At 34.0% G+C, this 14537-nt stretch overlaps 1 protein-coding gene across 1 annotated transcript in view; it reads right to left on the reverse strand.

Moving 5' to 3' along the window:
- The window catches only part of CCDC7 (coiled-coil domain containing 7), a 149687-nt gene that overhangs the window by 19711 nt on the left and 115439 nt on the right, over positions 1-14537 (reverse strand). The window contains 3 exon segments of the mRNA XM_073218869.1: positions 1455-1544; positions 1966-1996; positions 6820-6895. Of these exon segments, the coding sequence (XP_073074970.1) occupies positions 1455-1544; positions 1966-1996; positions 6820-6895 (197 nt within the window).

Consider the following 14537-nt stretch of genomic DNA (forward strand, 5'->3'; position numbering starts at 1 on the left):
TGAAGCTTGTTTGTGTAAGTGAGCACTGAACAGTTTGAAGCATATGAGTTATTGTGCAGTGTTGGAGGGAGAGTTATCTGAAATTGTATGAAAAGTTGTTAACACCAGATATGGACTGGTATGGTATGTTACACATACAGTGACAGCATGTAGAAGCTATTTTCTGCCTTTAGCTAATAGTTTTTACAGATGAAATTGTACATGCAAATGTAAAATTCATATTATGCTCAAATTGTTCCATTGTGTTGGGACAAATTTGCATTTCAAAGTATTATATCAGAACTAACCACATGTTTAAAGCAGTCTTGAACTGCCATGTAGTACCAGATTATTTTATATAAGAAAGTAGAGAAAAAATTAACAATTCGATTATTGACATTTTTAGATGAGCTTATTAAGGCAATGGTGTTTATTTCCTGATTCCGAGCACAACTTCCAAAAGACACCAAATTCATAACAGCAACAGAGTTCTCATAAGTTAAACACAAACTGAAATAATTCCTCATAGGATATGGAAAATAAGCATAATAATGAAATTTTAATGATAACTGTCAAGGTTCACAAGTAATTTTCTAGTCTGAATAAGAGTATTTGGATATATTTTCTATACTGAAAAATCTAAATATATTGGCTATCAAAAAATACTAAAATAATGAAAGAAAGGCAAAAAAAGATTACAAATAGTGAACATATTATCTGAGCTGTAGGACAATTTCAAATGGATGAGTATGCTTGCAATTGGAGTGCATAATAGAGAAAAGAGGTGAGGAAGGAGAATAAGTATTTGAAGAAATAATGGCCAACTTTTTTCAAATTTGATGAAAGCTATATACCCACAAATCCACAACAATATAAGGAAAACTACCTCATGACACACTATAACCAAATTATTAAAAGCAGTGACAAAGAGAAAATCTTTAAAGTAGAAGAGAAAAGCAGATTACATGAAAGAATAGAGGACAGATCTCTTGTTGGAAACAATATGACCCAGAAGACAGAAGAACATCTTTAAAGTACTGGAAGAAGAAAAAAATAGTCAACCTAGAACTCTATCCAGGAAAAGTATCTTTCAAAACTGAGAGCAAAAGGAAAATTTTTTCAGAAATTGAAGCATTGAATAATACATCAGCAACAGAACATATAACAGAAAAGGATAAAGAACCCTTCAAGTTGAAGAAACCTGATACCAGATGGATATAAGGAAATACATGAATTAAAGAAGAGTACCAGAAATGATCATTATGTGAGTAAATGTAAAGACTTTTTCTTGTTATTTAAGTCTCTTTAAAAAGCAATAGTATACAGCAAAACTAATAATGTATTGTATGGTTTCTGCCATATCTAATATTGAAAATATATTATAAAACTTTTAAATCTATCTTTGATTCCTATTCTAAAATAATTTGGCTTTTTAGGTACTGTATGCCATTTTCAGACACTGAAATTTAACAAACCTCTGGATTCTTCAGCTTTTGTAGTTCATTTTCCAACATCAGTTTCTCCTCTGATAACACCTGGAAATCACTTTCCATCTTTTTGTATTTCTAAAAATAAATGTTACAAATTAGTAGTAATGAAAGCAAACACTCTCAATATAGAGAAGTAAGTTATTTAGTTATCTCATTATTAAGAAAGGCTTCATTAACTCATGAAAATAATGAAGAATTGGTATTAATCCATATAGTAAGGGCATAATTGGGGTTGAAAGAGGTAGAGGAACTAGAAGTGACAATGAACAGAGTTTAGAAGACCATGGGATGTTATAGTCAGAAGAGAAGTATTTCTGAGTGATAATACGTAAAATCAAAAAAGTAAGCAAAACTTCCAGCTCATATCTGCATAGAAATCTCTTAAGTATACTCAGTAAGCACTGGATCTTTATACAAGATTATGTATGCTGACAACTTCTAGAATCTACATCATCAAGGGCAGAGGGAAATTTCAAACTAAAAGTGACATACTTACAGCCTGTAACAAACCTTGATCATTCATAACTCTGAAAAATAAACAAAAAATATCTACAGTGTATAATTTTACTTTTTACATTTCCATGATTATAATTAAATATAATTTTATATTTATATTTTTATTTCTGTAACATGCTTATACAGTTTTTGGTAAAAATTTTAAAATAATACAAGTTTAGAATACACTTTTTTTAGAATAGACCACCATTCCAAAATCCAATGCTCTCCCCAGATATATTATTAGATTGCTATGTATCTCTCCAGAACTTGTTCCAAGTATTTATAAAATACTAGATGTACCTATTCAATTCTATAATTTTTGTTAATAGATTGGATGTCTGTTTTTTCACATAAATGACATCACTGTATATGTTGTTCTCAACTTATTTTTTTCACTAGACACAACTTCTGAGTTCTATTTTTATCAGTAAACATAGACCTATCTCACTCCTTTTAAGCACCATTTCTTATTCCATGAACAGATTTGGCACACTTTTTTCTGTAAAGAGCCAGATAGTAAATATTTTAAACTTTGCCACCAGATGAGTCTGTCATTACTACCCAACTCTGCAACAGCAGGTTTGCATGACAGATAAATGAATGGGCATCACTTGCTTTGACTCATGGGCTGCAGTTTGCTTACATACTATTCTATGATATGGATAAAATGTAGACTGTTTTGACTAAAGGAATTGTTTATTTATTAGAATCAGAAATTTTTAAAGTTTTATTTATATATTATTAATATACCAGACAGTTCACTTAGTTAAAGTGTACAATTCAAAGGCTTTTTTAAAAATACATTCACCAAATTGACTGGCTATTACCACTGTCTAATTTTAGAACATTTTAATTACCTTAAAAAGAAATTCCATACCCATTAGCAGTCACTTCTCATTCCTCCCAGCACTGCCCTAGTCAGGCAACCATTAATGTACTTTCTGTCTCTATATATTGGCCTACTCAGGATATTTTATATAAATAAAATTATACAATACATGGTCTTTTGAAACTAGTTTCTTACACTTGGCTTTCTGATTTCAAGGTCCATCCATGTCACAGCATCTATTGGTATTTTGTTCCTTTTCATTACCAAATAATATTCCATTGTATTTATTCATCAGTTTATGGATATTTGGGTTGTTTCCACTTTTTGCCTATTATAAAGAATGCTACTATGCCCAATAAAGAATTTCTGGATCATACATTTACTCCATAACATTTTGAGGAACTGACTGGTTACCACAGCAGATGTTCCACTTAAATTCTCACCAGCAATGGGTGAGAGTCCCAATTTCTCTACTTTCTTACCAAGTATTTTTATGGTTTTATTTACTATAGCTAACAGAATGGGTGTGAAGTAGTTTATCATTATAGTTTTGATTTTTAATTCTTGAATGACAACTGTTGACTATCTTTTCACTTAGTTACTGACCATTTTTATATCCTATTTGGGAAATTGTCCATTCTGATTATTTGTCCACTTTTAAATTGGGTTACTTATCTCTTCATTATTGAGGTATAAGAGTTCTTTATATGTCCTAAATCCCTTATCAGACATGATTTATGAATAGTTTTCACATTCTAAGAGTTGTATTTCCATACGCTTGATGGTATCATTTGCAACACAAAAGTTTTTCATTTTTATGAAGTTCAATTTTTTTTTCTATTGTATATTGACTTCTGGTGTGGTCCTATTTAAGAAACCCATTGCCTAACTCACACACACGAAGATTTATTCATATGCTGCTTTTAAGAGGTGTTTTAATTCTTAAATTGATTTTTTTTATAATTTTGAGTTAATTTTTAGTACATGGCATGAAGAAATTATTCAACTTCATTCTTTTGCATATGGATATACATTTGTCTAAGTACCAGTGACTAAAAAGACCATTCTTTCCCTCACTGAATTTTCTTGGCCTCCCTGTTGAAAACCTATAGACCCTAATTGAAGAGTTTATTTTGGGATATTGAATTCTTATCCACTGATCTATACACGTCTACCTTTAGGCTAAACTGTCTTGACTACTAAAGCTTTGTATTAAGTTTTAAAATAAGTTAAGTGTGAGTCCTCTTTGTTCTTCTTCTAAAGATTTCTTTGGTTATGCTAAGTTCCTTGTATTTCCTTGAATTTTAGGATCAGCTTGTCAATTCATAAAAAAAGAAAGTTGGGATTTCGATAGATTGCATTGAGTCTGTAGATCAATTTGGGACCATCTGAAAATTATTATGAAAACAGTCCATGAAAATGGGATGCCTATCTATTTAGGCCTTTTTAAAGTTCTTTCAATGATGTGTTGTAATTTTCAGTGAACCAAGTCTTCAATTTTTCTTGTTTAATTCATTCTCATTCTCTCTGTTGCTATTGTAAATGAATAGTTTTACTTAATTTTTGGCATGTTCACTGTTAGAGTATTAGTTTTCTAGGGCTACTGTAACAAAAGCATCACAATATGGGTTATTTAAAGCAAGAATATATTCTCTCACTGTTCTGGAGACTATATATCTAAAACTAAGGTGTTGGTAGGATCTGGCTCCCTCTGAAACCTTGAGGGGAGGATTCTTCCTTACCTATTACAGCTCCTAGTGGTCCCTGGTATTCTCTGGACTGTGGAAGCATAACTCCAATCTCTGCCTCCATGATTGTCTTCCCTCTTTGTGTAACTATCTTCTCCAATTATTTTGAGGATACCAGTCATATTGGATTAAGGGTCCATCCCACCCCAGTATGACTTCATCTTAACTAATTACATCTACAACAGTGCTATTTCCAAATAAGTTCACTCTTAGGTACTAGGAGGTTGGAGCTTCAACATACCTCACCTCTTTGGGGGACACAATTTGACCTTGATGAATTCATTTATTTCTTTTAGTAGTTTTTAGTGGATCCCTGAGGATCTGTTATATACAAAACCATGACATCTGCAGAAAGAATTATTTTTACCTATCCCCTTCCAGTACGAATACCTTTCAATTCCTTTTCTTCTCTAATTGCCTTGGCTAGAACCTCTACTACCATGATGAATAGAAGTAGTGGGAATGTCCTGTTTAGTTTCTGATCTTAAACAGAAGGTATTATTTAAATATCATGTTAGCTATGGATTTTTGTAGCTAGCCTTTATCAAATTAAGAAAGTTCCCTTCTACTTCTAAGAGTGATCAGAAAAGTCATGGACTTCCCTAATTTTTATCTAGGGATCCAGGGAGTAGGGTGGAATTAGCCCCAATTAGCAAATATAAGTGAACACAAGGTATCCAATATAAAGTTGCTTTGTAATTTCATTCTACAACACATGCTTTTTCAACATACCAGTTATGCAACTAATACAATCATAGCCATATGAAAGAAATTTAGGTTACCCACAATGATTTTCAAGATACTTCTTGACATGTAAAGCATACTGACCAGACAATTGTACAAAGCTTATTCTGGATATAGAACAATACAAGTTGAAAATCCTCTCCTTCATAGCAACCCCTTCAGCTCGTCCTTCCCTCTGTTTTCTGTTACACCCAGGAATTCCAAAACCAGTTATAACTAATACCAAAAGCCTAATATAAGGAACTATGACAAACAACAATATAGGTATCTGCTTTAATACCCTGGTCCAATGATACATGTATTCATAGAAACCAGTCTCCTACTTTAAGAATGCTCATAGAACATATTAAAGCTTTCATCTAACAAAACTGTGAAAGTTCTGACCCTTCCCTTCTGACAGGAAGGTTTCTAAGGAGATTGAAGGAAGGAAAGCAAAATGGGGCTTAACTCAATTACACATCAAATACCTGTTCACAAATTAATGCAAGTCATAAGTCCTTTCGTTCCATTTTTAGAAGCTGTCCAGAATATCCTTTTCTTTACTTTTGATCTGTAAACACTACTATTAAGTCTTGATCATTAGATCTGATTATTAGAAGTTCTTTGAAAACACTGTGATGTGAAATTTTCTGAATGTTTTAACTTTAAATATATATTAAAAGATAATTATGAATTTACAAAGAGGTATAAATAAGTGAAAAGAATATAAACAAACTACATTTTGTATAACTGTAATTTTTAACTTCTTTAAAAATTGTGGTAAAATACACATAAAATTTGCAATCTTAACCAGTTTTAAGGGTACAGTTCAATAGTGTTAAGTACATTCAAATTGTTGTACAACCAATGACCATCTCCAGAATTCTTTTTCATCTTGCAAAACTGAAATTCCATACTCATTAAACACTAACTCCCCATTCACCCCTCCACCTAGTCTCTGGCAACTACCATTCTACTTTCTGTCTCTATGAATTTGACTACTCTAGGTACCTCATGTAAGTGAAATCATACAACTTTGTCCTTTTGTGACTGACTTATTTTACTTAGTATAATATCCTCATATTTCATTCATGTTGTATCATGTGGCATAATTTCCTTAAGACTGAATAATATTCCATTGTATCTATATATCAAATTTTATTTATCTATCCATCCATTGTTGGATGCTTGGGTTGCTTCCAATTCTTTGCTATTGTGAATAATGCTACAGTGAACAAGGGTACACAAATATCTATTTAAGATCCTGATTACAATTTTGGAGGCTATAATATCCAGAAAAGGGATTTCTATATCATATGGTAATTGTATTTTTATTTTTTTGAGGAATTGACACATTCTTTTCCATTATAGTCATACAATTTACATTCCACATGATAATTTAAAATTTTTAAATTATACATATCATTAAAATTGATGTAAGAACATTAAACTTTAACAGTTGCCTTATTTCTTCCTTGTGTTTCTAATTTTTCTAAAAATAAATGTGTACTCATCTATATAATTAGGACAAAGAGTTATTTTAAAAGCTTACCTTTCCAATGTATCTGACTGTTTTTCAAATATTTTCAACATGGCATTCACTTGATCAGTAAGTGAATAAGCAGTTGCTATTGTTTAAAAAAAGGAAAACATTTAAAGGTATTACAAATGGCTGAAGTTATACCTCTGCTGATATAATTCACTGCTATATGTATGAGAACTAGGCTAGCATGAAGAGACAGCAGGGTTATGTGAATTCTCAAGGAGCAAAATACCTATGAAAAGAAAAGTTACTATTTTATTAAATACTTATTATGTGTAAGTTACTATGCTACATTACATTCACTTCACCCACCCCCAAAATAACCCCAAAAAGAAGATACTGTCATCATTTTCAAGTAAAGAAATATTGAGGCCCAGAAAGGTTACACAACTTGATCAAAACTTCACATCTAGTAAATGACAAAACTGGATTGAGGTCCAGTATGTGGCTCCCCTATGATATCGTATATAAGAAGACTCTATGAACTGTTTTGGTTGCTGCTAAGTCAATAAAGTTAGAAGAATTTAACAACACAGTTAAGTTTCCAACTGAACCAAATGATCCAAAATGTTACCTAAGATTATACTTTAAAGGGAACCAATATGATGAGGATCTACAATAATCAAGAACTCTGAGGATAATAACACAAGACTCTTCAATCTTTTAACACAAAAAGTATATGAGAGAAACAGTCCCTGCACTGTTTGCCGATAGATAAACCATGGTATTTACAAATAAAATGTTAAATAACATGAAAGCATACCACAGTTACTAAATGTCAATTATATATTTTCTCTTCCACACATGAAGAGTGATATAGAAGAATATAGTAAATGTTTAGGAGGTAAGACTGGAAAAGAGGAAGACAGAAATAAGCTAAGCCTTAAAGAATGAATAGGCTTTCCTTAAAAGAAAAGTTGAAAGGCAATTATTACAAGCAAAGACAAGTAAAGTAGAAATGTACAACATATATCAAGGGGAACAAACAAACCAAGTAAATGAAAAATAAAGTAAGCCAGAGGTTCTGCTATGGGAGAGTCAATACTCCTGAAAGAATCAAGGGGTGTATTAGAAGCCAGCTTTAGAAGAATCAAATTTGGAATTGTTCATAGGCAAGAGAGAGTAATTTAAAATGTTTGTACAACAAAGTAATAATAGCATAATAAACAATATTTTATATTAATCTGATACTAACATAGGATACAATATAAAATTATGTTCTGGATATGGTAAAAGATTACAAAAACAACAACTGTTATTCCTGTCACAATTTGGAAATGCAGTTCCCTGGAGGGAGGAAGGACCTGCTATGGTCTGAATGTGTTTCCCAAAATTCAGATGTTAAAACCCTAATTTCCAATATGACGGTATTTGGAGATGGGGCCTTTGAGAGGTAATGAGATCATGAGGCACACGACAAGAGACAAAAGAGTTTGCTTGACTATTTCCTTTCTGCTCTTCATCATTTGAGGACATAGCAAGAAGACAGCCATCTGCAACCAGGAAGAAGTCTCTTCCCAGAATTCAGCCATGTGAAACCCTGATCTGGGACTTCCCAGCCTTCAGAACTGTGAGAAATAAGTTTCTGCTGTTTAAACCTCCCCCCTCCCCACCCACAGTCTATGGTAATTTATTACAGCAGCCCAAACTGACTATGACAGACCCTTATCCCTGATTCTACTAATTTAGGAATTTCAACTCAGTGTCATAGAATGTCTAGATGGGAATATTATACTTCCATTTCCAAGTGCAAGATCATGGGGAATCATCCAGTTGTTCTTTCTCAAGTTCTCCTTATGAATAATTTATAAACAAAAGAAACATGATCAGAAAAACCTATGTCTTACTGACCTGTTCCCTCTTCCTGAGAAAAGTGCCCCTGGTTAACCAAGGAACCTATAAAGTAATTTTAAAGTAGCTGAAGTGGGAAAGGAAGATTGGTTGTTTGCTCTGTATTGTGGGGGGAGGAGGACTTCTTATCTCTTACAAAAGTTGTAGTATTTTATTAATGAATTAATAAAAATTATTAGTAATGAATGAATATTTATAAATGGATAGTTTTTTCCTCTTTGGAGGAATTCTAAGAGATATTCAGCATCTAGCATGTAAATAGAAAGATGGATTATAAAAATGTACATAAAGTGCTTTTATCTTGCTCCATCATTTTAAGTGTCAAGGAAAATGTTTCTAAGTAGTTCATGTAAAATTATCTTATTCTTTTAAAAAGCTATACAGCATTCCATTGCTGTAACATACCAGAACCCACTAGCCAGTCCTAAAATTGCATATTGTTTCCATGTTTTGGCTTATACAAATATACCACTTACGGTAGTACTATTTGTGGAAACAGAAATATAGAAATTACCAACATGAACACCAAAAGGAGAATATTAAATGAATTATGGCATAACCACAAAATGGAATCTTCTACAGCCATTAAAACTGCTTAGACATTCATGCCAGTTACCTGTTAAGGCAAATTCCTAAAAATAAAGTTGAGTGGTGAGGTATGCACATGCCTATTTTTGATCAGTGAGCTCCACAAATGTGTGAACAATTTTCATTCAAACCAAAGAAGTATGATATTTATTTTTCCACATTGTCACCATTACAAATTGTTATTAATGCTTAACTTCAATATGGCTTATATGTAAAATACTCTTTTTTATTATTTTAATTTGCATTTCCCTGCTCACCAGACAGCTCAAGCATCGTTTAATTTGTTTTTTGGACATTTTTATTTCTTCTGTGAAATGCCTATCACATATCTGTGCATTTTTCTCCCGAATTATTTGCCCTTTTATTATTAATTTATAGATGTCAATAAATACTAGCACATAGTATGTAACAAATACCTTCTCCTGGTATGCTATTGTTTACTTACTGATATTCATGTACTGTTTCAAATGTACAGAATTTTTATACTTAGTCGAATTAATCATCAAAATCAAAAAACATTGTTAAGAGAATGAAAAGATGAGCCACAGACTGAGATAAAATCTTTGCAAAAAACATAACTGACAAAGGATTTGTGTCCAAGACATACAAAGAACTGTTAAAACTCAACAGTAAAAAATAAAACCCAATTAAAAAATGGGTAAAAGATCTAAACAAATACATTAACAAAAAGAGATATACAAATAGCAAACAGATGAAAAGATGCGCAACATCATACATCATTAGGGAATTGAAAGCAATGAGATACTACTAACTATCTTTTATAATGGCTAAAATCCAAAACTTTAACAACACCAAATGCTGACAAAAATGTGGAATTCACATTCTCACTGCTGGTGGGAATGCAAAATGATATAGCCCCTTTGAAAATTGGGCAGTTTCTTACAAAACAAAACATACTTTTACTCTAAGATCCAGTAAATAGACTCTTTGGTATTTACCCAAATAAGTTGAAAAACATGTACACACAAAAACCTAAGGTTATGGCAGCTTTTTCATAATTTCAGAAAACTTAGAAGCAATCAAAATATCCTTCAATAGATATGTGGGTAAAAAATTATACTACATAGATCATTACTCAGTATTAAAAAGAAATGAGCTATAAAACCACAAAAAGACATGCAGGAAGCTTAACTGCATATTGCTAAGCAAAAGAAATACTGTATGATTCTAAATATATGAAATTCTTGGAAAGGCAACACCATACAGACAATAAAAGGATTAGTATTTTTCAGGATTCATGTGGACAGAGGGAGTAATTGGTAGGTAGAACATGGGATTCAGGGCGGTGAACTCTTCTGTGTGTACTGTAATGGTGGCTAAATGATATTATGCATTTGTCAAAACTAACAAGACTGTACAAAGGTTGAATGCTTTGTAAACTACAGGTTTTATTCAATAATATTGTATCTATACTGGTTCGTTAATTTTAACCAACATACACATTAATATAAAATGTTAGTAACAGAAGACTTTTGTGTTGGGGGTTTGGGATTAAAATGGACATATGGGAACTCCCTGTACTATCTGCTTAATTTTTCCCTAAAACTAAAATTGTTCTCAAAAATAAAGGCCACTAATGATGAAATGAAGCAACACAAAGATTAAATGGTAGTATGAGAAAGAAAAAAAGAATGGAGTACAAAGGTAGCTTTTGTCTTGTTAATTAGGCTATAGAATCTAACAGAATTTAGAGAATAGAAAGGAAGAGAATAGCGTTTGACTAGAGAGGGTTAAAAGGGGTACTTTTAAGAGAGATTTAACGAATGAAACACCAACATTGAGATAAAGTGGCTCTGTGCTGGCAGAGCCCAGGAACTGAGGCAGTTGCCATGGAAAAAAATACTTAGGAATTTGCAAAAGGGTTTTCTTCTTATGCAATATAAACCTACCTCTGCTTCCTTTAAAAAATCACGATGCATCCACATGTTCAATGCAGCATTATTTATACCAGCCAAGATATGGAAGCAATCTAAATGCCTATGGACAGATGAGTTGATTAAAAAAAAGTATATAAATGTACACACATACATATGTATATGTAATGGAATATTATTTAGCCATGAAAAAGTGAGATATTGTCATTTGCAACAATATAAATGGACATTGAGGGCATTATGCTAAGTGAAATAACTCAGAAGATGACAAATACTGTACAATCTCACTTATATGAGGACTCTAAGAACAAAAAAAAATCCAAGCACATAGACAGAGAGAACAGATTGGGGATTGCCAGCGGTGGAAGGTGAGTGGTGGGCAAAAAGGGGGAAGAGATCAAAAGGCACAAACTTCTCATTATAAAATAAGTAAGTCATGTGGATGTATGCACAGCAAGGCAACTATAATTAATAATACTGTATTGCACATTTAAAAGTTGCTGAGAGAATAGATCTTAAAAGTTCTCATCGCAAGAAAAAAATCCTGTAACTATATGGTGACAGATGTTAACTAGACTTACTACTGTGATCATTTTGCAATACATACAAATATCAAATCATTATATTGTACACCTGGAATTCATGGAATGTTGTATGTCAAATATACCACAATATAAATAAATAAATAAATAAATAAAAGTTAAAAATAATGAGCAACATTTCTACTATTAGATTTTATTCTTCTAGAACTTGGTTTTGTGGTCGGGGGATTTGTTCCATTGGCCTATATGTGAGCACAGAGACTTATATTTTGTCCATGATGGAGGGGTCCAGAATCACCCTTTCACCTTAATCCAATCAAAATCTGGACAAAATATATGAAACAAGAATATTCAGACAATGGAAAACAGAAAATGCAAGGCAGTAATCCTTCAAGAAGGGAAACAAAGAGCCCTTTGGTGACCCCAGATTACTGCCTAGAGTTTGCAGCCCACAGCAAAAGGAAGGGAACCCAGAGTCCACTGTTCTCCTGGAGATCAAAGTTTAAAGACTGGGGAAACCAAAGCAGCTAGAATTTCCAGGGCATAGTGTTAGAGAGAAGACAACTGCACAGACTGATGGAGCATGTGTGAGCTCCATTAGGATGGGTAAAGGATTCCCCCTGATGCAGACAGAGGTTTTCACTATGCATTACAAAGCTCTGATACATCTTTCCTCCACCTAGTCAATCAGGGCTCTCTTCGATCGGAGGTCTCTATGGAACTTGGAAGTACCAGTAGAATGTATTAGTCCTTAGTTTAGTTCAAGTTATCCTTGGTTTAAACATGGCAACATTAGGATTAAAACTGAAGTTTAAACAGGGAAAACACTTCCCATCAACCTTATCCAACCAAATCTTACTTTCCACTTCTAAACTGTATTCCATACCATATGTTATATGATTATTTCACAATTCTCTCCAGCACTAAGGCATAAGCAAGGTAGTTTCTACTTTCTATTGACAAACAGAAGTTTGACATAATAGTTCTAGCAGCTCTTCATATTTATGAACTAATAGGTACTCCGCTGCATTCAAAGCACATGCATATGAGATGATCAAAAAATTGTAGTAACAAAATCTACAAATGACCTTTTAAATTTATCACTGCTCAACACTTCCTGACCCACTCACATCACTAACACATCTACATTACAGTAAATACTAAAGGAAATTCTTCAGGGTGAAAAGAGTATTAAAGATGGTGGTGTGAGAGGTGAGACAGAGGCCTCCTCCCAAAACCACATATAACACAAATATATAGTTAATACAACTTCCTAAAAGAACAACAAGAAAGAAGGCTGTGCCAAAATGCATACACCTGAAGAAAAGAGCAGACCTCATGAAACAGGGTGATATACCAAAGCCTTGATCCAGTGGGACCCAAGCCCTTCCACCACCCCAGATAACCAGAGGGAGGAAGAGACACAGGGCAGAGAGAGGGTGGAAGCCTAGGACTACTGAACACCCAGCCCTGGAGATCTCCTTTGGGAGCACGAACCCACACTGCATGGTGTTCTGGTCATTAGTGGGATTGGAAAGCTAATATAGGTGGAATACTTGGAAAGGCTGAGATTCAAGCCATTTGTGGAAAACAGTTATCCACATCTGGATGCTCTGGGACAAAAGAAAGGCAGGCAGTCTGAGAGACTTCCTAACAGTGAGAGGGCTGCTAAAGAGGCAAGGATTGCACAGAGCTTGCTACTCAGAAGAAAGGATAGGTAGACAGAATTCTCTGGGTGTACTCTGCCCATCAGGTTGGGAATATTCAGGAGCTTCAAGGGCTCCATCCCTCTGGCTAGCCATTCATCTCCAAGGACCCCCACGATGATATGCAGGTTGCTCTGCCTTCCTCCTGGCCTGCCAGCACTGAATCGCAAACCTGCAGTCCCTGCCCTGGTGTCAGGCTAGTCAGAGGGAGGCCCCACCTATGGCAGTTACAAACACAAAGCACAGAGGCTTACACTTGTGTGCTCCAACCACTGGTTCTGACAGCGGAGACAGGCAGAGCAGCTGGGAAGCAGGAAACAGCTCTTTCCTCCCACCAGGTGCCAGTGTCACTCCCCTGTGACCCCCAACCTCATTCCAGGGGCTGAGGAGCTCCAGACACTAGACCTTCTGGGCCCTAGAGGGTGCCACATACTAATATGAAACATCAAAGGAACCTGGTTCAAGCAAAAATCTCACAAACACCAGAAAGAGGAGCAAGTGAAACTGAACTCATCAATACTGAAAGAGACTTCAAAATAAAAATCATAAACATGCTCATGGAGGTACAGAAAAGTATTCAAGAAAACAGGGACAAATTTAGGATGGAGACTCAATCATTAAGAAATTCCATATCAGAAATGAAACATACAATGGAGGGATTTAAAAGCAAATTAGATGTAGTAGAAAAGATAGCAAACAGAACAGAAATTAAAGAGGAACACAAAGAGGCAGAGACACATAGAGAAAAAAGGATCTCTAGGAATGACAGAATATGGAAAGAACTGTTTAGATAATCCAAAGGGAACAATATTTGCATTCTAGGGGTACCAGAAGGAAAGAGAGGAAAAGGGACAGAAAGTGTCTTTGAGGAAGTAATTGCAGAAAACATGCACAATCTGGGGAAGGACATAGTCTCTCAGGCCACAGAGGTACACAGATCTCCCAACACAAGGGACCCAATGAAGACAACACCAAGACATATAATAATAAAAATAGTAAAATCAAGGATAATGACATACTTCTAAAAGCAGCTAGATAGAGAAAAAAGATCACACACAAAGGAAAACCCACCAGTCTATCATCAGACTTCTCAACAAAAAACTTACAGGCCAGAAGAGAGTGGCATGTTGTGTTTAATGCAATGA

This window comes from Manis javanica, chromosome 2 (assembly GCF_040802235.1).
Source record: "Manis javanica isolate MJ-LG chromosome 2, MJ_LKY, whole genome shotgun sequence".
In the NCBI taxonomy this organism is placed as follows: Eukaryota; Metazoa; Chordata; class Mammalia; order Pholidota; family Manidae; genus Manis; species Manis javanica.